This window comes from Chlamydotis macqueenii, chromosome 11 (assembly GCF_036417535.1).
Source record: "Chlamydotis macqueenii isolate bChlMac1 chromosome 11, bChlMac1.mat, whole genome shotgun sequence".
NCBI lineage: Eukaryota > Metazoa > Chordata > Aves > Otidiformes > Otididae > Chlamydotis > Chlamydotis macqueenii.
Genome location: NC_141566.1, coordinates 22,918,127 through 22,944,483, shown reverse-complemented (window position 1 = coordinate 22,944,483; position 26,357 = coordinate 22,918,127). Strand labels below are relative to the sequence as shown.

At 46.3% G+C, this 26,357-nt stretch overlaps 2 protein-coding genes across 3 annotated transcripts in view; both read left to right on the top strand.

The window, feature by feature from the left end:
* MSN (moesin) overlaps positions 1–11,231 on the top strand; it is a 66,403-nt gene extending 55,172 nt beyond the window's left edge. For both annotated transcript variants that reach the window (XM_086756073.1, XM_086756072.1), the window contains exons 3-13: positions 570–665; positions 1,227–1,501; positions 1,972–2,055; positions 2,410–2,556; positions 3,017–3,113; positions 4,149–4,312; positions 4,761–4,891; positions 5,553–5,713; positions 6,191–6,283; positions 6,718–6,951; positions 7,997–11,231. In XM_086756073.1, coding sequence (XP_086612199.1) covers positions 570–665; positions 1,227–1,501; positions 1,972–2,055; positions 2,410–2,556; positions 3,017–3,113; positions 4,149–4,312; positions 4,761–4,891; positions 5,553–5,713; positions 6,191–6,283; positions 6,718–6,951; positions 7,997–8,161 — 1,647 coding nt within the window. In that variant the 3' untranslated portion in view covers positions 8,162–11,231. The remainder of the gene's footprint in view (positions 1–569; positions 666–1,226; positions 1,502–1,971; positions 2,056–2,409; positions 2,557–3,016; positions 3,114–4,148; positions 4,313–4,760; positions 4,892–5,552; positions 5,714–6,190; positions 6,284–6,717; positions 6,952–7,996) is intronic.
* Positions 11,232–18,307: 7,076 nt separating this feature from the next.
* LOC104482785 (adrenodoxin) lies at positions 18,308–25,533 on the top strand. Its single transcript, XM_010124355.2, has 4 exons — positions 18,308–18,676; positions 23,869–23,993; positions 24,422–24,551; positions 24,816–25,533. Exons 1-4 carry the CDS (start codon positions 18,498–18,500, stop codon positions 24,934–24,936), a joined length of 555 nt encoding a protein of 184 aa, XP_010122657.2. The 5' UTR covers positions 18,308–18,497; the 3' UTR covers positions 24,937–25,533.
* Positions 25,534–26,357: the final 824 nt, after the last annotated feature.

Sequence of the window (26,357 nt, the reverse complement as noted above, 5' to 3'; positions counted from 1 at the left end):
ATTTTTGTGGTGGCTATTTGTTCTGGCACAAGGGATAGCATATCAATTTACCCACTGTGATACCTCTTAATTACAGAGCTGCATGAAGGGCCTGACCACAGCTATTCATAGCGTAGCATACAAATCTTAAAACAGCACAGCCTAGTAGGACAGAACCTGTCAGGGTGATTTGTTACTTGCCCAGGAGTAGTACATTTGTATGGTAAGTGAGGAGTGTACCTGGAAATGGAGCTGTGCTGTTGATTCCTGGCAGCTGTTACACCTGTCAGACCTGTTGCATTGTATTTTGGCTGTGTGTGTTGGCTTATAAGTGGCTGAAGAAAATAGTGTCCCAGCTGTTGTTTAAAAATAGCAACAAGCCTTAGAGATGAGGGAGAGGGAAGACTACAATACATCTCCCTCTTAAGACCCTGCAGATGCCTTATCTCTGTGTGTGCAACAGCAGGGAAGGCAGAAGGCTAGGGCACTGGTTGTCTTCGTGTTCCCCTGAACTTACCTCTGACACATTCTCTGCCACAAATGAGATCAGCCTGTCTGACCGGGGCTCTTGCTAATCATTTTACTTCCAGGTCGTCAAGACAATTGGTCTGAGAGAGGTCTGGTTTTTTGGACTTCAGTATCAGGACACCAAGGGCTTCTCAACATGGCTGAAATTGAACAAAAAGGTATGTTTGCTTCAAGCTCTCACTTATCATGGGTTCCCTCCTCTTGGAGGGCAGGGTCAAATTCAGTCTCCATACTTCTGTCAGGGATCTGTTCTTGCCTCTCTGCACACCTGAAGTATTGCAAGATTAGTGAGTTGGTGCTGCCCTCCTTCTGTCCACAACTCCCTTCCCAAAGTACCAGGGGTCATGGTGTCTCACCTGGTCCTTCTGCATCTAGTCCTGTTTGTTATCCAGGCAGATCTTTATCCTTCCTTGTAATGTGCTAATGTGGTGCTCATGTGAGCATCTTGATTGGAGAGAAACCTGGAAAGTAACTTACCTAGTAGCACTGATCATAACTAGCGACTTGTCATATGTCCTGTGGGGAAGGATGAGGAGGTATTTAGCAGTAAGGAACTGAAAATCCTTGCTTTTCTGTACACTCATTTCTGCATTGGAAAGGAGTTGTTTGGGTTTTTTTTGTTTGTTTGTTTTGGGGTTTTTTTATGCATGTTTGTCTTCCTGTTCATAAACCTGCTTCCTGTCACCTGGTGAGTAAAATCTGAATAAAACCTGTTCCAGGTAACAGCACAGGATGTACGCAAAGAAAGCCCCCTGCTTTTCAAATTCCGTGCCAAGTTCTACCCAGAGGATGTGGCAGAAGAGCTGATCCAGGACATCACGCAGCGCCTTTTCTTCCTCCAAGTGAAGGAGGCAATTCTGAATGATGACATTTATTGCCCTCCAGAAACAGCCGTCCTTCTGGCTTCTTACGCCGTCCAGTCAAAATATGGAGACTTCAACAAAGAGGTGCACAAGTCTGGTTACCTTGCTAGTGACAAACTGCTCCCACAGAGGTAAGTGAACTTGGATAGTCTTAGGCGCCCTTTGCCTTAAAGAATTTAGGACTTTTTTTAGGGGAGGTGGGGGGGAGTGGGTTGTCTTGACTGGAGTGTTCAGAATTAAATATAGCCTGGTGCCTCTCTGAGGATTGGCGTTAGTATTGATTTAGTTAAGAGCTTTATTCTTAAATATCCTATTGCTACTGAAGAAACTTTCATCAGAAGTAGTGAGAGGAGGTCCAAAACAAAAAAAATTGAATGCTACAAGGAGAAGCACAACTGAATACAACTTGTCATTTATCAGAAATCTGAATACTGGCCAGTGTGTCTCTAGCTAGCCTTATTATAAAACTATTTCCTGGAATGTTTTTGTGGGAGAACTATGATGTCAATGAAGTATTTAATGAAGTGTTATTCAAGAGTGATGTGACTGTGTGTGCATAAATGGAGTGGCTGGTCTCAAACATCCCATGTGCTCTTTCTAGGGTCCTGGAGCAGCACAAGCTTAACAAGGACCAGTGGGAGGAGAGGATCCAGGTGTGGCACGAGGAACATCGAGGAATGATTAGGTAACTTATGCAGTGTGGAACTGCTGTATTTAAAGTAGTGCAATATGTTACGGTGTGTAATACATGAATACATAAAAAAAAAATCGTGGTTGCTTCAGGATGAGTTTGCATTCTTCAGATTATTTTGCTTACAGTGACTAGATTCACCTGCCTCTGCCCTTGCTAGTCCATATGAGCTGGCTGTTCTCAGTAAAACAAAACTGAGTTTGCAGAGTCTATTATTATCTACTAGGATGATGCTTGGAACCTTCGCCAGCTTGTTGTTGCTCTACCCATGTAGGAAGACAGTACCTTCTTGCTCTACTAGCTTATAGACTCAAAAAGGAATATCTGCTTTCTTTTTGCACGCTGCAGAGAAGATGCTGTCTTGGAGTACCTGAAAATTGCACAGGATCTGGAAATGTATGGTGTGAACTACTTCAGCATTAAGAATAAGAAGGGCTCTGAACTCTGGCTTGGTGTAGATGCTCTTGGACTCAACATTTATGAGCAGAATGACAGGTAATAAACCCTCTCTCCTCGTCATTCCCTTCAGCTCCTTTCTAGCATAAAGGCATTCAAAATTAATCTTTTCTGGAATTCAAGTCTTTAACTAAACTCTACAATTTCACTCTCATTCTTGGCTGTGTTTTTGACGGTGCCAGAGTGATCTATAAAATGTGCTGCTTTGGACCAAAAAGTACAAGAAACTGTCAAATCTTATCAAACTGGTTTTATTTGTATCCCTGGACTTCCTGACACAGATGTATCCTCCAGCTGTTTTCCATTAAAAAAAAGGGATTGAAAACCTGCTTCTTATGTTTGTAGTTCACTTGCATGACTAACTTTGTTTGCTGGTTCCAATCAATGTAAGAGTACTGTAATATGAGGACAGATTTAATAGAATTTCGAGCTTTATGTTGTAAGATAAGAATCTGGAATGACTTGGGGCTTTATTTCCTTTTGCTTTCTGTTTCTGCAGACTAACACCGAAAATTGGATTCCCATGGAGTGAGATCAGAAATATCTCATTCAATGACAAGAAATTTGTTATCAAGCCTATTGACAAGAAAGCACCAGTAAGAAGCAACATTCAAATTAAACTTTTGGCTTCTTAGCTGAATTTTATTTTATTTTTTTTTTTTCTTGCATGCACATTCTTGATCTTTGTCAATGATGTCAGTGGTGACTTAAGCAGTGATCTACTACCTGATCTGTTCAGGGCAGTATACACAGAATGGGTCTAATGGCAGTAAGGTGATAGTTGGATTTTGTTTCTGCCTAGGAGGGTAGAAATTTGTTCAGTATAACTTTAAGCTGTTTAAAGGCAGGGAGAAGCTCATTGCTTAGGGTTTCTGATTCTCCTAAGACTGTTCATGTTCTCTGATAACACAGTTAGGGATCTGAGGCACCTGTGCTAACTGTGAATGCTTCCTTTGCAGCCTGTTGTCTTTAGTAGTGTGTGAGATGGTCTTTTGCCATCATCTTGTAGGCTGGAAGGGTTTTTTCCTGCAAATTTATAACGAACATAATTGGTTTCATATTTAAGGCTTATTAATTTCCTGTGTCAGCTGATACCTTCTGTCCTTCTGTTCTTCTCATCATTGTTGTTGCATTGCTGCTTGGAAGCACCTCCCTGCTGCTGTTGCTTCTTTTTAACAGAACACTTTTATTTATCCATTGGACATAATGTTTAACACCCTTTCTGGCATAGACAAACATTACACTTGATGTGGCTGGCCAGACTACTGCATTAAATAAGTAAGTGGAAGAAAGGTGGGAGAAGTCATAGTCACAGTGTGCCTGATAAACCAAACCCTGATGACGTTTGTAATGAAATAGTGTACTCTATGTGCTAGGGATGCTTTGTAATGAAACTTCGCACACTGCAAGAAGAAGGTGGGCACTTCTGCCCTGTGTGTATTTGTCAGGTTGAAATTCATTCCTGGAATTCATTCCTTAGTGTCTAACTACCACCACTAATGAATTAGACACTAACGAGAAAAGCTGGCTAGCAATTTTAGAAAGTTCTATGGTCTTGCAGCATATTGCATACACAGGGGGCTTCTTATGCTGAAGGAACAAGTCTAATGCTGCCTTTTTCTTGTCCCAAGGACTTTGTGTTCTATGCCCCTCGGTTACGGATTAACAAACGAATCTTGGCACTTTGTATGGGGAACCATGAGCTCTACATGCGCAGACGTAAACCAGATACCATTGAGGTGCAGCAGATGAAAGCACAGGCTCGAGAAGAGAAGCATCAGAAACAGATGGAGAGGTTGGTAGGGTTATGAGAATCCTGGACTTGGTCAATCACTGCACAGTAGCATCATGTGCTAGATAAACTGCTGGCAGCACCTTAATCTGCTTGAGCTAAAACCAGAGCAGATTGCTTTTTGCTTCAGCAGATCTAATGGGATGACAGAAATAGCACTCATCACAAATGTGGCCCACCATCACATTCTTAAAGATTTGCCCGTCTGTTTGATGGGACTAATATGGGTCTTGATACGAGATTTCCCTTATAACGTTGCTATTATGAACTTGCCATTGAGATTAATGTCAGCAGAGCTTTTTCTTTCTGCACTTCTATAAAGGGACACGTCTAGAGTAAAATGCGTGACCTGAGTATAGTAGTGCACACCTCTTGCATGCTTGTGACTTCGCTAGGAAGTACTCCAATCTGAGTAATTAATTTGAAATTGCATTATGACTTCCCTTATCAGAGCCCTGCTGGAGAATGAGAAGAAGAAGAGGGAGCTGGCAGAAAAGGAGAAAGAGAAGATTGAACGTGAGAAGGAGGAGCTAATGGAGAAACTCAAGCAAATTGAGGAGCAAACCAAGAAGGCTCAGCAAGGTAATAAGATATGTTCCACTGTTCTCTTAGATGCACAGTCTGAGTGAGAAGGCTTCTGGCAGTAGAGGTATGAGCATCTCTGATCCATTTGGCAGTCTAGTATTGTGTGCTCACTGGTGTTAGGGCTCTGATTTAGTCTTCTGAAGCTGAATATAAACCCTCCGTATACAGCTGCTGAAACAGGGCTTGCATTAAAGAGACGAGTGGCAACGAAGTCGCCTCTCTGGCAGCCAGAGTACCTTGCAGTTCTCATGTGCTGGCTGGTAGCTTTATCCTGACGCATTTGTAGGAGGAGTCAAAGTGTAGCAGGGGTCACACCAGCCAGTACTCTGGTTCTAACTGTCCAATTGCTCAGCTGGTGTTACAGTACAGTGTTGCCCAAGGAAAATGCTGTATGCATCTCTGCCTTTAAGGATATAATTTTGAGGCAGGTACTTCCCCAAAAATCAATCATGCGAGTAATCTGTTGGCTTGGAACATGCCTGACTAAGTCTTCCAGCTCTTGGTTACTATGTGAAGGAGAGGAATGGGGGCAGTTGCTTGCCTCTCTCCTTTACCTGTCCCTCTGAAGGAAAACCCTCATCCAGGTTTAAGGGCACCTTCTTCTTCTACTGCCGTTTTTACTTGATCTCTCTTCAAATGTGCTCTTCTATTATTTCAGAACTGGAAGAACAGACCCGCAGAGCTATGGAGCTGGAACAGGAGAGAAAACGAGCTCAGGAGGAAGCAGAGAAACTGGCTAAAGAACGCAGAGAAGCAGAAGAGGCAAAGGAGGCCCTTTTGAAAGCATCCCATGATCAACAAAAGACCCAGGAACAACTGGTGAGTGAGTGAGCTGAAAATCAGATAGGGAAAGTAGTGACAGGGTAGGCATCTGAGTTCTTGAGGCAAACTAGGCTATGAATATAGTGAGGAGGCATAGTTTGGTTCTTTAATTTTTAGTGTTAAGCAGATAAGCTTATACCTAAATACAAATGTATTTGTACAGTAGGTCTGGATTGTGCTTCTTTATATGTGATGCTGAAAACAGCGTGTAGAGCTCACTACTTTGCTTTCCCTGGTTTGCATTCAAGGAATTGAATTTTGTGTCTCTGTTTGGAGGGGAAGAAAAAATAAAACCCGCAACTTTGGCTTCCTTTTTCCTTGTATCATGGAGGTGTCAGTGGGACTGAAATTTACAGGAAGGCTTTCTCCTTACTGAAGAGCTGTTAGAGATATATTTTTATTCAGGACTTGGACTAAATGCTTCATTTAATGAGTACTTTAGTTTTGTCCCCACTAAAAGCCTTTCTTTTGCAGGCCACTGAGATGGCAGAACTCACAGCTAGGATCACGCAGCTGGAGCTAGCAAGGCAGAAGAAAGAGAGTGAAGCCCAGGAGTGGCAACAGAAGGTAAAGCAGAATCTGAGCAAACAGCAATAGTTTTTCTGGAGTTACTCTTCATTCTATGTTGTGACCTGAACTAGTGCACTAGATACCACGCCAGACTGAGTGTCTGCAAGCTTAAGGGTGTTGTAAATACCCAGCTCTGCTTTTCTTGGTGAAATGAGTGCCCTGTTGTAACTCCATGTAGAAGTATGTTGACTAATTAGACCTATAGCTTGCTTTCCATGAGTTATAACTATTCTTCAAATGTCTGAAATGCTAGTCAGCAGAAAGTTTTGCAAATTATTGTGGCTGAGTAACTTTGGAACATCCACTTCAGTGTGCATGAGGTGCAAGGTTTCCTGTAATAAGCACTGCATAGTAGTGCTGTGTGCTTCTGCGAGAAGTCTCATGCACTCAGGATTATACTGAGTAACTATCTGTGGCATGCTCTACCGCAGGCACAGATGGTGCAGGAGGACCTAGAAAAGACCAAAGAGGAGTTGAAGAATGCCATGAGCACACCTCATGTCACTGAACCCATGCACTCTGAGAATGAGCATGATGATGAGCAGGATGAGAATGCAGCAGAAGCCAGTGCTGAGCTACGGTCAGAGGCCACCATCAAGGACCGCAGTGAGGAGGAGCGCACCACCGAGGCAGAGAAGAACGAACGGGTCCAGAAGCACTTGAAGGTAAGAAGTTGCCAGCAGAGGATGTGTGTTTCTGGGTGCTGCTTCTGTTCTTCTCACCATTCATTGCAGCTGGGAGGTACTACTGGTCTTTAAAAAAGGGAGAAAGAGGTGATCATGATCTTGCCAGATAGCTGCTTAACTGTTGAACAGAGGAAGATCTTGTCTCCTGGCACTTGACTTCCATTTCACTGGAAGTAGCGAAGTATTTTCAAGCAGTGCCAAAAAGCAGCATCTGTCAGATGTAGTGTGCTGGTGTGAGGCTTGCCAGCCATCTGACAGCTGTTCGTAGCCCCGGCTGCAATGAGTCAGAGAACTTGGTCCAGTTCTTGTCAAGCAGCTGTCTGTAACTATCTTGTCTGACTGGGTTGCACTGTAAAACCCTGAGAGCAGTCCATGAGGGCTGAGTGTAGAGGGAGCAGTGCTGCACCACCTTCTCATAAGGAGCTACGGGTTCTGCTGTTGGCTCCTTCCAGGCATTTTGTTACACTGCCTGCTAGCTGCCTGACTTGCATCAGGCTTTGCTGCTTCTGCATCATGCTGTGGTGAATATGCACAAGCAGAGTGACAGAAGTGCACTTTATCTTCTGCAGCAAGTCTTTTATGGTAGAAGGCTAGTAATTGCTTAAAGCACCTGGCAAGGTGCTCCTTTCTCTTTAGGGATCCCTCCACTTGACCCTTCTTCTGATGTACGTTGGAGACAGTCTTTCTTACTGTGCTACACAAAGATAAATAGGGTGACAGACTGCCTGATGTTTTCTACCTTCAAATGTTAGGGGAAAATATTAAGAACTTCCACAGAATCACAGAATTGTTTAGGTTGGAAGGAACCTCTTAAGTTCATCTAGTCCCACTCCTTGCTCAAGCGGGGTCAGCTAGAGCAGGTTACCCAGAACTGTGAACACTTGGGCTTATCTGTTTCCTGTCTCCATGGGCATTGAGTCTTCATGGGCATTGAGTCTCCATGGGGATCAGCAAGGAACCTCCTTGTCCAGCTTTGAGTCTCTGGCATGTGCTAACCCATTGTTATGTTTCCCCTTCTCCAAAGGCTCTTTCCTCAGAGCTGGCAAATGCTCGGGATGAAACCAAGAAGACAGCCAATGATATGATCCATGCTGAGAACATGCGTCTAGGCCGAGACAAGTACAAGACCCTCCGTCAGATTCGGCAGGGTAACACCAAGCAGCGTATTGATGAGTTTGAGTCCATGTAAACTCTCCCCTGCACCTGCTGCCCTGCACTCTCTTCTGTCCTCTTTCCCATCCTCTCCATCATTCACTCGTAATCATGCTACGCTGGAACCACTACAGAAGAGTGACCATGGTCTTATTTATCAAGTGTTGGGCAAATGCTGGAGTTAAGCAACAGAAAAAAAAAAATAGTATTTACATCTTTCTGGGGTAGCTTGGGAAAGCAAACATGTATTGGGGCCAATCTGAAATTGTTTGGCTTTGGGTAAAGTCTCACCGCATTCAATTTTGTATTGCTTACTGAAGTGGCTGTGTTGCTGTCCTCTCCTGTTGGGTAGGGAGGCCAGCAGATAATTCTACCCAATTATGTACAGTAAAGTGCTAACAGTTTGACACTGTGCCTTCCTACTAACTTGTGCAAGCTTCAGTACTAAGCTTAGTAGCCTGCGTCTGAATTTCTGACTTAATATAGGGTCTGAATCACGTAGTTGAGAAGGGGAGGCTGGAGCTTAGGAAGAAGGGTTGGAGGTAGAATATGGACATCTTTCTAAAAGACCAAAGCTCTTGTCCTTCAAACGTAAGCAGAGAAACATATTCTGTAGCATTCCTGCTGATGTTACCTTTGTTGTTTAATGGTGGAACTTCGAATTTCCTAATCAGGAAGAGGCCTTTGGAATATTTCCACTGATGCAGTGTGGTTTGGAGCTTTGACTTCCCTGCTTTCCAGAAGTTTTGTCTCTGGTAAACGGTTTTGTTCACTGTTTTTTTTTTTTTTTTTCTGACTTAAATGTAACCAGTGAAGCACAGAGCTAAAGCACACTTCCTGCCTTTTGGGGTTTGACAATGGAAACCTAAAGGGGTAGGTAGAAATGTAAAGACTAAAAATTCCTGTAGCTATATTTTTCCTTGCCAAACCAGTACATTTCTAGTCATGCGAATAGGATTTCAGGTTTTTTCATACGAGGCCTTTTTAGCACATAGTCATTGGTGCCTTATGACTGTGTATATATCTACTGTAGCTCAGATCTTTACTTTTAAACTAGATGCAGTCATAAAAAGTGACCAACAGCTGAGGACCAAAAACTACCCTTGTATCTGGATCGTGTAAAAGACTGCATCTGTCTTCCTGGCTTCAATCAGCATTTGAAGGGGAGAGGATCCCGAGATATTTGTCCAATTACTGCCTTAATCCTCACTAGCATTCTGCCAGATCCCTGGCTCAAGTGCTTTTACTTTCCCAGAAGGACGCTTTGCCCCTTTGTAGCTTTGAGAATAGAAGGCTGTGTGTCTCAGAAGTGGGACACTAGTAATTGTGAGACTGGTCCTGAGAGCTCTTTGTACCAGTTGTTGTTGTAATACCCATCACCTCCCAAGCTATCCATGCCGTAGCTACCCAGAATCCTTCCTGTCATTTCTGGGGAGGAAACAGCCATGTATGCTCAGGGTTGAATTGGATTTTGCCTTGATCCTTCATAGAAGGAAATGTTAACCTTCTGAAGAGGCCTCTTAAAAATGGATTCCACCTACAATGGAGTCCTCCTTTGCTTTGCCCTCCTTGGATTAGTCTGTCCCTATAGAAGTCATCAGGCAAGTCTTGTGATTTGTTTTCTTGCCTAGCATGATCCTAAATCTCGTGACTTTCAGTTTTGTGGATTCTCCCTTTGTGTGGTATCACTGCTAGTGGTGATAGAAGGAAAACATCTGAATGCTAGAGCATTTGCAGCTCCCTGTTGTACAGGAAAGGTAAAGGGGGACTGTGCCAAAAAACAAATGTTCATGACAGTGTTAATAAACTGCAGTATTTCCCCCAATAATTCCTTGGGTTGCTAGAAACAACCTTACCAGTGCTGTATTTTATTTTTCGGAAGCAATACAGGTCTGTGTGGAGATCCACACAAATATAAACCAACCTCTATTGGGAGCATAGCTTGATGTGTTGCTTCTAAACACCCAGATCAGTCATGTGGGAGCCCCCTTCTGTCCCCTGGACACCTCAGGCTTTTGAGGGGGACACGACATGGTAAGCTTTTGGTTGGCCAAAACCACATGTCTCAGTACTTCAAAAGTCACAAATGAAAGATGGCAGTTAAATTTGTCAGAACTGATTTGCCTATTTCTGTACTGAAGGGTTGTTGGCACTGGCTGTGTGTCAGCCTCATTACTTGGGGAACAGACAACCTTTACGCTTCTGTTTTGGTGCTTTAAAGCTGGTTCTCAGTACTTCTGCTCTGTCCATGGCAACTGCTGATGCATTTGGGGAGAGAAGAGCCTTTATTACACTTTAACAACTTCCTAACAAGCTGATGTATGGTGCCTGAAATATGTGTTCAAATAATAAACCAGTAAACCTTTCCTACTTTGGGTCACACAGCACTGCTGAGATCGTGTATTATGATGCTGGCATGACTTCTGTTTATACGATTTTTTAAAATAGTTCTAATTCCAAATGGTCCAATACAGGATTAGAGCGGCTTGTGCCAGTGAGTCCACCTTGCTCTTTGTAGTTGTTTCAGCCCTGCCTCCTTCTTAACCAGTATTATATTCAAGTGGTATCTAATGATATTTGATTCCAATACTTCTAGCTATGCACAATTAGAAAATATTAGTCATGGGATGGAGGATATGTTTATGGTCCTTCTCCTTGGAAATGTATACTGTATTGTAAAGAAGTGATATTTTGCAAGAAAACTAATGTAAGAAGCTTTCAGTATTACAGTGAAATTTGTAGACACGTTTTTTATTTGATAGAATACAGTGAATTGTTCTTCCTCTCCATGTTCCAGTTTAGTTGGATAACTGCTCCTATTGGGGGTAGGAGGAGGGAAGTACTTTATCAAATGTTTGCTTGGCTTGTTTTTTCTTGTTTTATTTTTTGTTGTTGTAAATTATGTTGAGGTTTTTTTGACCAGTCTTTTTACTGGATTATAATAAAACATCAGTTCCTTACGGTTGTGGTGTAATTCATGGGTCCATGTGCTCATCTGCAGAAAGAACCTTGATATTAAGGCATTTTTTTTCCTGTTTGGAGGAGTTGTTAAAATCCATACCCTGTTCTTCCTAAAGTGCCAATAAAGTTCAGAGAAATTCAGTAAATGGTGTCTGGCTGGTTACTTAAGCCTTGCTTCTTATCTAGTGCTGTCTCTGAGCCAAACAGGCTTGTGATGTGGTTCCTGAGGGGTCAGACTGGTAGCAGCCTTGTGAATAAGGAGATCTGACCTGCATCCTGAAAAGCAGCTGCTTAAATAACATCCCTTTCCCCCTCCCCAGCCCTCCAAGCTGTCTGCCTGGAGCCAGTACTAGAATTCATTTATTTGTGGAGACACTGAGTGTAAATTTATATTGTGTTTAACTTGCAAATGGAGGAGGAGGAGCTGCTGTTTGAACCTGGTGCCGGTGAGCACCTGCTGTGCCATGCCCAGGCCTGTGTGCATCCGTGACCAGGTTTGGCGCATAGAGAGCGGCTGGCCTCGGTGCTGCTTGCCCCTGACGTCCTGCTGGGTCTGTCCTGCTCTGACCCTGCACCAGGGATTTCAACCCCGTTTGTTTTGCAGCTACCTTGCCATGACTGTCTCCACCTGTGTTTCCCGAGGTCTTGGGACAGGGTCCAATGATGGAAGAGCATGGCTACTGCTCTCTTTCTGCTAATGAGCTGTGTGATCTTTGTAGATGTTTTCCCTGTGGTTGGGAAGAGGGGCTTCACAGAACCTCTGCCTCGTGGTTGCCGCACTGCGGAATAAGGCAGAGATTTCATCAGAATGTGCTAGTACTGAGATCTGGTGCTAGGGGAGAGAGCTGAACTTGTCTATAAACAAAACTTGCAGTGTGGAGCAATGGAGACCTCTGCAAGCCCCACCAGGCTTGGCACGGATCCAGTTTCCATAGGTGGGTTGGTCTTGTTCCTTCCAAGATTCCAAAAATCCAAACACCACTGAAGGAATTGCATGTCTGTTTCAATGTTACTGCAGCCTGAAGGCTAAGGCTGCACTAGTTTGAGAAAGTTGCTCTCACAAATGGAGTTCTTGCTGCTTTTATTGCCCTTGCTTCTCAATGGACATACCTTTCAACTTCTGCTTAAATATCTGGAGTCTCTGAGGACTCTGTGCTTGCAGCCAGATTACTCTTCTGCATGAGTGGCCTAGCTTTCGTGGCGTTCCTTTGCCTGTATCTGTGGAGAATTAAGAGGTTTATTAATTGTCCAGTTAGGTATATCTATATTCAGTTTGTCTTTGAAGAAACTGAATTGCAAAGCATTAATGGCTGAAGGCTGCTTCTGTGCAGGACCACATTGCTTAAAAAAAAAAAATCCAAACCACTTGATTTTTCTAATCTGTTGGAAGACATTTTGAAGTTTAGAATCAGAAATTTATATTTAACCTCTAGTTTGTGTAGGCAGCTTCTGCTGGATTTGGTATTCTGTCTGTGATACATTTCAGATCCAGTTCAGGCTATGTCTACAAGTGTTGGGGGCTCAGATGCTTTTGTCTGTTGGACGGGGACAGAATGGAGCGTAAAAGGCTCTTAGAAGAGCTGAGGACCAGAAACACTTGTTTTGCAGGTTCTGAAACGTGGCTTTATTAAGCAGTGCAATTTACTGAGAACTCTAAAGGAAAGCCAAAGTAACTGTAAAGTCAAGTTTTCATCGAGATAAATCTTTCTGGTGGACTAACACCTTTGGGCTAGGATACTTTGTCCTCCTCCTTGGAGTCAGTGCAACTGTAGAAATAAGGCTGTGATTGCTTTTTCCTTCTCTTGTTTTCACTTTCTGAGACAGGGAATGGCAAGGGGTTGATCTCCAAATTCTGATTTGTTTTAGTGTAGACAAGTCCTGTAGGGACTTCTCTAGGTTGTGTGCTCAGGCAAATACATTTGGAGGGAAGCACGGGCATTTTTTTGTTGAAATGACTTTGTGTGAGATGCTCAGTGAACAGATGAGCAGACTCGGTAGCCTCCCAGCTGCTTCCTTTTTTCTGTGATGATCAATAACAGAATGTGAACACCCCCGATGCCACGCTTATCAATTTGGACCAGTCTGTATAGGATACTCTTAGTTACTATGACAATTTAGTAAGGGAACTAGATTAGACTTTCCTGTCTACTTACCAGGGTAGGGCTCTGCCTTTTGATAGCACTATCCTCTTGAAATCTGTTTTGGGTTGTGTGGAACAAGTAGGTAGTCTCTGAGGTACCAAACAAGATAGCTGCGAATTTACAGGCACCCATGATTGCTGTTGTCTCTGGTTGTGCATCACGTTTTAAAGAAATACAACCCATGGCTGATCTTTAATCATCAAGATTGACTGAAGGGTCAAGGGCATGTGGAGTATACTGCTCTTGAGCTAGGAGGTCACGGTGAAGGCTGTTATACCCCACATGCAGCAGCACTGCCCTCCCATCCATCTTTGAAGCATCCTTGACTGACTGAAGGAGAGGCATCTGCAAGTGAAGACCTTGGCTGGGGCAATGTAACTTCTTAGTGGCCTTCACCCAGCCAGGCAGCAGCTGCATTGCCAGAGGTGGCTGCTGTCAAGAAGCCCTTTTGTGAACTTGAATCTTGTTTCCTTGTTGCAGTGTTAGCCCATCTCTGATGATCGCATTATTGCTCTCTTGCTTCCAGTGGTGAAAACTTGGCCCTTGCTCCTTTTGTTTCTAGTGATTCTCAGAAGGTTGCTGAACATCTAGAGAAAGGTTGGAGCAGGCAAAGGGTTGTCTTATTTGAGAGATGTAGAAGCTGAGGCAGGTTCACAGTCTTCTCCCTAAGCCTCCAGCCTCTGTGAGGTCATATCTGAGACTTGAGCACACCTGAGGTACGCACTTCGTCCGCAGGCTTGTGTTCAGTGCATCTCTTTTGGAGCAGCATTCTGTACCTGGTCCTGACAGCTTGGAGAATGCAGAACAAGCACAAGGAAAGGTGGTTGATGGGTTTTCATAGTGACAATGGGGAAGTGGAGTTTAGTTTTGTTCAGTGGCTTTAGTTCTGTGTATGCAAGCAGCTTATATCTGCTTCCTTACAGGAGTATTTGTGAAGTCCTAGACACGGTAGCAGGTGAGGGGTAGGATCTTCTTGCTGTTCAAGTTAAGAACAAAGGCTGTTCTGGAAACCCTCCTTATTCCTGGGTCTGTGTGCCTGCTACTCTGACTACAGCCCCTGAGACTGCACCCGTGGGAACGGCATGGGTTTGCCTCTGGCTGCCTCTTGGCAGTGGCTGAGCCGGTGCAGCTCTGGCCAGAGCACTCCTCTGTCTCAAGCGTGTGTTTGTCCATCATCCCTCGTTCATGCTCCTCAGAAGCCAACCAAGAATCCTTTCTCCCACTGCTTGGAGCTGTCAAACAAGGCCTGGAGGACGATGTGTGTCTTCCAAGGCAGAAGAGTTACAGCCACTGAACCTCATGGCCCGTTTCACAGAACTGAGCTCAGACTTCCAGCTCTGTGCCCTGCGTGTGCCCAGACTGCCTGCCTTCCCACAAACCTGGAGGAAGGCATGGGCCAGTCCTGCTTGCTCCAAACAATACGGGAGCAATGACTTCTGTATTGGGGCACAGTGCCGGCCTTCAGCTCTGTCATGGCTTGTTGAGCTGCTTGGTCAGTTCCTGCCTCCCCTCTGGACACTGCCTTTGGGAATTCCACTCTTGAGCACCTGGGCTTTTACCAAATATTGATTTTATAAAATGCTCCGCTATTGGAGCAAACAGGTGTTAATTTGCTTGCCCGAATGATACCTGTAATCCTTCTGTGTGTGTTGCAGCTTGCTTATGGGTAGGGGCCAGGTGGTTTCTGACCTTGTGTGTGATTTCCGTCTCTTCCCACTCCTGCTCTTGTGGCTGCTCTGCTGCAGAACAGGCTGCCTCTCCCAATTCCTTCTGCTCTTTCTGATTCTTATTCTGTTCCTTCACAGAGGAATTTCTTCCTCCCTTAATTTATCAAATGTATCAAATCTTTATTCCAATGGTAGTGGAGTTAGTCTCACAACTCCAGAACTGCAGCGTCACTAAAACTGTATTAATATGGATATTAACAGCTACGGGATCACACAATTATTTTAATCTGCTTTCAGAGAGGCAGCACACTAATATAGTAATTTAAAACCTTCCATCTAGAGTCTCTTGGAAGCCACAAAGTTTACAGAAGAGCTGTTCTGGTCAGAGCCGTTTGCACAGAGTGTGTTCTGCCCAAAGGAACTGGTGCAAGTCTGCCTTGTGCTGCCTGTACACACGTGTTTGCTGAACCGGCCGTGGAAGGACTGGTGCTTTAATGGTGGTCAGAGGAGCTGGGTCTGATGTCTGAGCAGTCTGGGTGTGCTTCTGGCCGCGAAGGGCTGCAACAGTATTGTGTAGCTTCTTGTTGGATCAGTGCAGTGCTGATCTCTTCTTATGCAGAAATTAGGGATGAGATGGAGTTAATGGCATCTCGTAGCTATTTTGGACATTTGCATGAGAGTCCCTGGACTAGGGGAAGTGGGGGCAAATTGTCCTTTGGGTGGTGCATAAGGAATTGGACTGCGTATGTGAAGCTAGAAAACCACTTCCTTCTCAGCGTGTGCTGACGCATCGCTAGCCGCGTGGGCACGGCTGTCTGAACTCCATGTTGGGCATGATCCTCTCCTACCCCAGCAGGGTCCTTCCTGCTTTCACCAGAGGACAGTTGTCCCCTTCGCTGCTGCTTACCGTGGTGCTCTCAGACTTGGCTTCCCTCTCTGCGTTGGCCTCTCTCCCATCAGGTGACATTGACCTGTCACTTGCTGTGCTCTCGGTTCCTGGCAAGGAGACAGATCAGTGCCAGGCAAACACACAAACATCCTTGCTGTGAGAACTGCTGCGCATATATCTAGTTATCTCTCAATTCAAGGTTTGCTGGAGAGATAAGATGCTTTGTGGTTTGTTTGGATGCGCTGTGGCCCCTTTCCTTGCGTCTCTCTTGGCAAGCCTTGCTTTCCTTCTACAGAAATGACTCAGAGACACAACTGCATCTCTGTAGTGCCCGATACGTGAAGGCAGGACTGGGCAGAGTCTCTTGGCTGCAGAGGCTGCACAGAGTGATTTAGAATTCAGGGGTGAGCTGCAGCCCAAGAATTTGGGTTTGAAGGCTTGAAGTATTCAGGGCAACTTGTAAGAGAGAGCAAACCGCCTGGAAAAGCTGACCTGAGAGAGAGGGGCCACAGCACAGGGATACTGGCCAGAGCTGCGTTCAGCTAAACCAAACTGCTCGCCTCGCTGCCAGCTCTCCTCTGTGACACCAGCAAGGGTGGGGAGGGAAGTCGTTGAAAGGTATTCTACAAATGATTTGAAATGAGGAATTTTTACAGTAACTGGGGTTGAGGGGTGGCATTACAGATGCCGGGCATGGCTGGGCAGTCTGGTGTGCACCCATGCCTGTGACACGGCATTCCTGCTTTCGATGTCGTACCCCTGCCCTGCTGCTCCTGGGGACATGCCATGGGCAGACAGTGGCTCTCGCACTGGCTCTGGGCTTGGGAGTAGCACTCACTCTGGATTGAAATCCTAGGGATACTCAGTGGTTCATCCCAGCCTCCCTGCGTTTGCAGAGCTGTTGGCCTGAACAAAACCCGAGGGGCAAATCCTGCAGCAGGAAAAAAAAAAAAAAAGCATTTGTGGGATGAGCAGGGGGTGGCATGAGGGTGCTGCAGGGCTGTGATTGCCGGTTGCCAAGCCCATCACATATTGAGCTGAGATATTGTCACCCATGTTCAGCAAAAGGAGCAAGGAGGCTTTGGCCAGTGATGCCCTGCAACTACGGCTCCAAGTTATCTCAGATCGTGCCCGTCTGTAGCAGAGCACTGCGTGTTCCTCTTGCACGTGTCCTGTCATGGGAGCAGTTGAGCCCAGCCTGCACTTGGCAAACAGGAGTGAGGCAGAAGGAAATAATTCTCTGTGCTGTGCTGCCAGATGCGAAGTGAACAGAGGGAAGCAGTAGACGTGATTTTTAGAAACTGTATTTCCCCCTAAGGAAAAAAAAAAGGTTTTTTTTTCTTTTTTAGTCCTTTATGCACTGCCCGTGAGTTTCTCTCCACTGAAGCTATCTCAGTTTGAATGTGTGTTTGAATGCTTGGACACTTGCCTTTAAAACTTTGTGGTACTGAAGAACAGGATTCCCATCCTCCCTTATGGAAAATACTTGCACTCCTTAATGTCTTTGCTTTTCTTGGAAAGCTTCAGCTTCCCCTTCAAACCTGAAAGATTTGGGTGGAAAATTTTCATTTTGGGGTGAAAAGCCCAAACTTTCCAGTTATCTTAACTATGGATCCTCTGTGTATGTGTGTGTGTGTTGAGGGAAATGTTTTCTAGCCCGTTCTCATTCTTATGCTGTAGTGTCTCCCCTGTATGGATTGATTAGAGAGTCCAGTTTCAAAGGGTTTTGCTTGTCTTGGCTACTAATATCTTACTGCATTAAAAAACTTGGTTAAAGCAAACATCCTACCAAATGATGAACTGTTAATTTAGATAATCATTCAGACTCCTGAAATGAGAGCTCCACGAAAGCCAGGAACTGAAACTGTCTCTGCTGTTGCATTTTGGTCCTCGGGGAAAATTGATTTACCCTGGAGAGGAGCGTAGACAAAAGTAGTGACAGTGTTTCTGGGAATAAATTAAAGAGTTTTCTTCTACAGAAGTCTCATTAGCCTGAAGTATCAGTTAGTGTGAAATGAATGATACTTATTTGTGCCTTTATGTCACTTTTCAGCAGAGAATTTAGCAACAGAGCAAGTGTGGCTGCTTGTCACCACTGTCCTGTAAAATAAGTGAATGTTCACATTTTGGAGCTGGGAGCCTTCAGTACTGGGGAAGGCAAGGATGTGGCTGGATGGCATCCATGTCAAGAGCAGGATCTGTAAGTCCTGCTCTCACCCCACTGCTGTACGAACCGGCGTGTTCCTCTGTTCCTGAGGCAGCAGCTGTCAGAGCTCCTGCCAGTCTGCTTTTCCAGCCCTTGGCTGCAACCCCTTGTAGGATTAGACACCGCAATGGATATTGCTCCTGAAGCTGGATCTAGTTCTGGTTCCCAAAAGGAAAGTCTGTAAGGCAAAACAAGGTGACCATTGCCTGGGGACTGGTATGTAGAGATGATGTCCCTGTTACCGTGCTTCACGCAATTCCCATGCCCTGATGGGTTGGAGTGCAGAAAGATCCAAGCACAATCCCTCTGTCCATCCCTCCCTCCTCCTTCTCCTCCCTCCACCCCCAGGGAGGCTGTCCTCATTGGGGTTTTTTTTGTTTGTTTTTGTTTTGTTTTGTTTTGTTTTTTTCTTTTTTTTCCCTCCCTGTCAGCTGTACTTATAACTCTTAATCTAGCTGGCCTTGCAGCAAACGACAGCCCAGGAGACACGAAGCGCGGCCCTAAGCAGCATGATAGCTCAAGGCATCTCGGGACTCATGCGACCCTTGCGAAGTGGACTGAATGTGAGCAAATTTCGCTTTATTTGTCTCCGTGGGGCGAATGAGCAGCGTCACTCAGCAGCTAAGCAGGGGTCAGAAAGAGGCTTCAGCTCCACGCAGGAGCTCCGGGATGTCCCTGGGGAATTGAGGTGAGTAAAATGCTGAACCCTTCCCTGCTGTGTTGGGAAGAGCCTTTTCAGGAGGGACGTGCACTCACCTCTGCCTTGCTCCACAGAAGGGAGAAGAAAAAGGCCAGTGCGAAACATGGCCCACAGGAGGTGGTGGATAAGGAAGGGTAGGCGAAGCAGATGCTGGCGGGAGGAAGGTGGGCAGGGACCCCATCTGTGGGAGGTGCTGCTCCCTGCTTCTGGAGCCATGGAGGCCACAGCTGGTGGCCTGGGTCCAGAGCATGAAGATGATGGTGCGGCACAACAGTCAATTGACCACTGGGGCCCAGTCACCAGCCTTTGAGGAGTGGAGGTGGTGGGCAAGGTGTGTCGAATAGCTGGGCTGCGAGCTTGCTGTATTCCTGCTGTGGGGAAGCTGGGATGACCACTGGGTTGCTCTGGGAATTGCAAATTCTTTTGGGTTCCTTGTCCCTGCTGCTGTAAAGACGGAGGAGGGAGCTGGTGATGCCTGCAGCTCCAGGGAGCAAAGTGCTCTCTTTGGGCTGTGGGAAGCCACGCTGCAAGCTCTCATGCCTTGCCGGCATGCTCTTCTTGACAGGGAGATGAAGGAGCCGGTTCAAGTGCTCAGTCGCCCAGACGGTGGCTGTGGGTGTGAGGGGCTGCATGAGCCCACAGCACTGGTGTCCTGCCGGGCTCCTGAGGCCAGAGACTTGTGCTGGGCTTTGAGACTGCTTGCTCAAGACAGGCGTGCAGTTTGGCGTGGTGGCTGCGTTTGTGAGTTGGACTCCGGTCAGAAGCTCGCGTTTAGAAATGCCTGTAAGTGTATTTGGTCCCTGCCAGGGTGGAGGGCTCCCAGCCGGTCACCTGAAAGGGCAGGGTTTGGCCTGTTGAGGGGCCGGTTTGCCAGGGTCCCTTGGGAGGCTGTCCAGAGCAGCAGAGGGGTCCGGCAAGGCTGGACGTTCTTCAAGAAGGAAACCTTAAATGTGCAAGAATGGGCTGTCCCATGTGCCGAAAGGACGGGGCTGACAGGAGAGGCTGCCTGGCTCAGAGTACTCATCTGTGTTTCTACAGCAGATTCCCCGCCAGTCTTTCATCTGTCTGTTCCTTAGGGATAATTCAGAGGGAGATTGCATTTCTCTGAGCAAAATAAAGGGAATTGGTAGATCTTCTAGACCAATGTAATCTGGGTCAGACTGTAATCTGCTAGACGCTGAGAAAAAGACCCTACCAATGTCCCAGAAAAGACAATAAACCATTTTGCTATCTGACCTTAGAGAAAAGTTACACTGATAACCCTGCTGAATGGGATTTGTGAAGACTTGTTATCAATGGCTTTTCTTTCTAATTGGTTTGTTGCTTATGAAGTTATCTCTGGCAGTACTTGTAGGCATCGTGCTGTTTTGTATAGCCTTGGAAAGTATCTTTTAGAGAAAAACACCAACAGGGAGAAGAACCACCTTCTTGAAACGCCCTTCACTAGTTCCTTGTGTCAGAGAAAGTTTGAGGTTTTGTTTAGAAGGGAATAATCTGTTGGCATGTGTTGAACTTGCAGCGCTAAGTTAAAATCTTTCCGAAGCTCTGTGTCCTGTGACAGTAATGCCGTTGTAAAATACTTCAGCCTAAATGAAGCAAAACTTAGTCAAATAAATTTTGAGCTGTTTCCAAAATCTTAATTCAAAATTATTTTCTTAACAAAATGTGAAAGGAATTTTTTCATAGTTTCAAAACCACCAATAAACAAATCCAAAAGTAAATAGAAGATAAGCTACAGGTTTTCTTTCCAGGCTCTCCTGAAGCCTTGGGTACCCAAGGCAGGTGGCCTCCGGAGGAGACCGAAGCCTGGGACTGATTTGGGGGATGCGAAGATGACTGGGCCAGTGTGGAAGTGGGTCTGTGGGACACGACTGAACTGAACAGTGAAAGCAAGGGAGTGTTCAGACTGGGTTGGGGCCCCAACAGAGGCACCTGCATTAAGAACACGGACAAACAGCTTAAATTGCCGCTCTGGCCAGTGAAGAGAGCCACTGCAGAGAGCCTGCTTACAGGCGCTCTGTGTCGCGGTCAGGAGTGCCTGGCGTCATCCCTGCTCCTGAGAAAGGTGAACAGCTGCGCCCAGGCTGGCCCGCGGTCACGCAGGGATCTGTGGCAATGGCAGCTGGTCTCACTGGGTACCCTGTGTGCTGTCCCTGCCTGCAGCTCGCCGGTCCCAGGGCTCCTTTAGCTGGCAGCAGCAGGCACAGTCGGGCTGTGTCGGTGGAACTGCGGGGCACAAATCCCCGGCACGCTCGCAGGAGCCTCCTGCGGGGATCCTCCTGGGACCGATGGTGGCTGAAAGGTGCCTCAAAGACAACACGAATGAAGTTTTCTGTTGATAAAAACGCAGGCAGCTTTGGGAATTGCTGGATCCCACACTTTGGGAATTGCTGGATCCCGCACTTTGGGAATTCCTGGATCCCGCACTCTGTGCTTGCAGGCAGCCAGCTTGTGTTATCCTGTTGAAGACTGCACTGAGCTGCAGCATTAAGTGAAGTCCTGTGACTTTACCATTTCTATTCTGTAACAGATTATTTCACCCACAACTGTAAAATCAACATTGCCAGGAAACAAATGTACTTGCCATAAAAATGGAATAGATAGAGCTAATCCATCAAAATGTAGAGAGGGTTGTTTTGTTTTGTTTTCCTTTGACATTTGAAAACTAGTTTGTATTGACAAAGCGATGTCTCTGGGTGTCTCTATGAAGAAGACGGAAAGGCTGTTTGCTTTGGCACATGGGTTGATCCTCCTCGGCTGTGCGTGACGGCAATGTGATCTTTCCATTCTGCACGTGGGAGACTTTCCTCCGCAGCATGGTCCTGGTGCTGCCTTCACACAGGTGTCTTCGTAACCACGGACCCTGTTGTAGCTGAACGGCCCAGACATTGTTTTCTGATGCAGCTTTCTGAAAAACAGGAAGCCGACCTCCTCGTGTGAAGGTACAGCAGCCCCTGTGTTCTGCTCCTGCTAGCTCTGTCAAGATGTAACTAAAAAACAAAAGAGCAGAGAAGGCAAAATGTCACGTTTCATCCCTTTTCTCCATTTCCAAATTTTGGAATATGGGGATGGTCTTTCCAAAGAGATAGTTTGGAATTTTCTGTGCCTGAAGTCTTGCGGATGGAATCCATGTGACAACATTTTAAGAAACAGCATCCATAATCCCTTGGAGATGTGCTGCAGTGATTTGTCAGCAGGTGAGTGAGGTTAGATCTAGATGGTCCTTGTGACTCACGTGAAGTGAAATGAACAAGACCTGCAAACTTGTAAGCGGAGAACATTTCTTCCCCCTTTTCCATTACATTTTTTCAGGAATTCTTTCCTGCCTCCTATTCAACTGGATACATCCCGTGTACTCCACCTCTGCCTCTCGTGAGTTAAGAAAGAGCAAAGGAAACTGTTTAAATTTGATCCTCATGTATTTCTGTGCTTTGTGTTAAAAGGAAATCAGCAGAGATCTCCACATGCTTTGTTTTCATCTGCCACAGAGCAGAGAGGGATGAGCAGACAGGGTAAGTCCTTTCAGCTGCTGGTGTTGACATCCCAGGGACAATTCCCATTTACCCAATTCCTCCTCCCATTCTCCGGGAGGAGGCCTGCCACAGAGGAGCGTAGGCACTCCAGTGCTGCCTCGGCTGGCGGGTTTGCCGTAGTGTGACGCTGGGGCTGTGACAGTTTGCGTTCCGTCTGTATTGCAAATACACTGCAAGAAATCAGGGCATAATACTAGAAACTCTCACAGCTCTGAGCCATGCTCGCTGTTTGTTTCGCTGGCCCCAGGGCTTCCTGGGGAAGTGTTAGCAAGCTTTATTCCAAACAGAACTTTTGTTGGAAGAAGCTGGATGCTGCTTCACTCAGCCTTGTGCAAGTGGGGAAAAATCAGGAGATTGTGAGCTTGGCCAGTTCTCACTGGGAAATTCACTTTGTCTTTAGGGCTGAGGTTCTTTTTCCTGTGCCAGAAATGACAGCAGCAAAGCCACAGGGCAGGGCTGACACTGGTAGTGCTTGGGAGTTTCAGCGCTGCGGGAGACACGGGTGGATCTTTCCAGAGACCTGGGAGAGTGCTGTGCGTTGCTGGCCTGAGGGGAGACAAAAGAGCAAACCCAGCTTTTACCACTGGAGAATGTCCTGGGCTTTGAGATGATGGCGCTTAGGCAGTGCCGCATTGAGAGGTGCTGGGCAAAACGCCTACTGCTGCCAGGGTGCAGGAGGTGGGACCTTTGGTAATGGGGACCTCCTGCTTCTAAGTGACCATTTGGGTAAGTACACTGGGAAAAACCACCGTCTGCTCATGTGCTTCCCCTGGCAAACACAGTAGGTGATCTCAGAATATCCTGTCTTGGTGAGAAATCCCTGATGCTGCTGTTGAGGGTGGCAGCTCTCCCACACTGGTGGGGAGAGCCTGGTCTGGAGGAGATGAAGTGGATGCTGTTTCCCTCTTATTTGTAGATGTGGTTTCTGTAGGTCAGCACTATGACATGCTGATGGCCTTGTTCTTAACTCCCTGCCAGATGAAATCTCGCAGGCTGTCAAAATAACTAGCAGTTTCTCCCGAGCAAGGATCATGTCAGCTCAGATGAGGTTACTCAGCACAGTTGCTCTGTAAGCCGGGGCTAAGCATGTCTCATCGTAGGAAGGCTCCCTGGGACTGAGTGCAGGGAAGAGGTGGGCACTTCGTGAAAGAACAAGCAGCAGAAAAGGAAGAGTCATCAAGTAATCCCCTTGAGAAGGGAAAGGGAAACAAAACGTGGATGACAACAGCCCTTATTGCATGATTAGTACCTGATCCTGAGCATTTTCTTGTTATTCCCTCATTCCATCCAGGATTAGCATCCCAGGCCCAGGACTTGCAAACGCTTTCCCTGTCTGCAAACACTCCTTCCGCCAGCCAGCCCAAGCAGAGACAGTGGGGGCAGAGCACTTGTTTGTGTGCAGCTAAACGTTTATCCTGAGGGACACCTGATAAAGTGGGAAGTATTTTGGGTCAACTCAAATGTGCCTGCCACTGAGAACTGATAATCTGAATCTTTTCTGACATGCGTGGTGTAGTCCTTCTAGAAAGCATTTGTGTGCACGTTTCCCTCCAAGTGCCGTGGCTCTAGGTCTCAGCCGGGAGACCTCAGCAGTGGGCATGCAGGAAGGGGTGGGCTCCTCTGATTTTCTGCAAACTTGTCTTACAGCTCTGCAGACCAGGTGACGGTACATTTTATAAATCGGGATGGAGAGCGACTTACGGCCACAGCCAAAGAAGGGGAGAGTTTGCTGGACGTGGTAGTCAATCAAAATTTGGCCATTGATGGATTTGGTAGGTGTTGCACAAGGATATGTGCTCTTGGGGTTTATGTGTCTGTGCTGTGACCAGTGGGTACCTGGGAACAGTGCAACGGTACGCATGCCACTGTGTTCTGGTGAGACCGTGAAGCAAGCTCCTCTTCCCCAAGAGCTGCTTGCTGTGCTGGCTTACCACAGAGGTGGCAGTGTGACTTCCACGCCGTCACTGGCATGACAGCAGCGCTTGGTTGGTTAGAGCTGACGTACAAATTTGAAAACTGATTGTGATCCTCCCAGAGAAGAGGCAGCTGAAATCTGCATCCATCTGTTGTGTGTTCTGGCATCTCTTTGGACACGCTCCAGATCTGTTAAAGGACCTTTTCTCACGCTATTCCCAAAGATGATCTTTCTCACCCCCTTGTTTTTTTCTGATTTGCCATCACTGCCTTGTTTCTCCACCAGGTGCATGTGAGGGGACATTAGCCTGTTCCACCTGTCACCTCATCTTTGAGAAGGATGCCTTCCAAAAGCTGGATGCCATCTCAGATGAAGAGCTGGACATGCTGGACTTGGCATATGGACTCACTGAGACGTAAGCCTCCCTGCTGGTTACAGGAGATTCTGAAGCCTCTGAGGCAGAGTCTCAGCACCTGGCACCTGTTTCCAAGGGGACAGGACTTATTCTGTATTACGGTTGTGCCTCTAGAGCTTCTTTCCCTGGGGCACAGGAGACCTTTAACAGGAACTTTAGTTGAAAACCCAGCCTGGACCAGACTTCCCAGTGTCAGGGGCAGGGTGGGAATTTCGTCCTTTACTGTGGGAACAAATGAGCCTCATTTAAAGTTTTTTTTCTCAGATCTCGCCTTGGCTGCCAGGTGTGCATTAAGAAGTCGATGGATGGTCTGACGGTGCGGGTCCCCATGGATGTGTCGGACATCAGGAGGCAGCTGGAGGCTGGAAAGCAAAGCAAACAGTAACTGGAAATGACTCCTGCACAACTCACGTACCCATTTTAGGTGTGGCAGGATACTTTGCTTTTGGTTAATGCTATTGCTTTTGGTGGCTGGCTTGCAGTAGACCACAGAGGTCTGATTCAGGATAAATGCCTGCTCAGCACATCTCTTATTTAAACAAAGCTTAATGCCAGGGTCTTTGATAGATGTTTTAAGTTAAGTGCTCTGCTGAACAGAACTGGGCTGAAGCGTATGGCTTTACATTTCCCTGGGCAGGTGACAGTAAACATCTGTGCTGTATGTGACTCAGCTTCTCCTTTGAAATGTAAGGAATTCCGCTATTCTAAGTAACTGCTGGGAATTTTGCAAGACTTGGCTCTTTAGCTGCAGAGCGGAATTTTCCCGATTTGGGGAGCTTAAGAAGAGAGCTGTTCCAAATACAAGACGGTGTGCTGATTGACTTGATGATATAGAATAACTGGGTTTGGTTAGCAAGAACCTGCTGGCGATCGTTTGAATGCTGACATTTCCTATAAGGAGGAACCACTTTCTATGAATTTGAGATGCTACATGTCACTGAATTGTTATGTGCCATGACCTGCTACTTTCTCCAAATATTAAATTTTCCTATTGCTGTACTACCCTATATGTCAAATAAAATTCTAATAATCAGGCTCTTAGACCTGTGAGATGCACTTTTCTGGTAACATGAGCCTGGCTGGAATAGGATGGCTTTGATGGAAATTTAGGTATAATATCCTGTTGCCCCAGTTTACTTGACTGGATTTTCCTCTCGTGTTTGAGTGAATATGTCAAACTTGCCAGCTAAATGTCATAGAAAGCCCATGATCTGTAACCAAGTTTTCCAAACAGAATTCTGCACAGAAACCTTTCCTATGGATTTACCTAAAAGCCAGGCTATGTTTAGCAACCAATTTAAACCAAGAAGTTACTGTTCTTAGGCAAGGTATCACCCCTATAAAAGGCGTATACATTTTAAAAATGCTTATTTTATATTAGAGCGTTCAGAGTTTTATTTGGCGTAACTTGCAGTTTTGATCGGGAGCGGAGAGGGGACTGCCCTGGGTGGGAGGCCAGGAGCTGCTCTGCGCCTGCCACAGCCCTTCCAGCTGGCTCTGGAGCCGGTGTAAAAACCCCTCTGCATGCCAAGAGTTCTGCCAGCCAGAGGAGCACGTGGCACTTGTGCTCACGTGTATTTAAGGAGTGATAGTAGGAGACACAGGGAATGTGCGCAAAAGGAGCGATGGGAGTTGGCATGGGAGGAGGGAGCGGAAGGGGACGGTGTTGGTGACCCAGCAGTGGCAGGAGGTCCTCTGTCCCAGAGGAGGCACACCTCTGGGAGGACTGCGGTCCGGGATGCCCATGCCAGGGTGGGGACACCCCGGAGGATCCACACCTGAGCAGAGGTGGCAATTAAGAAATCT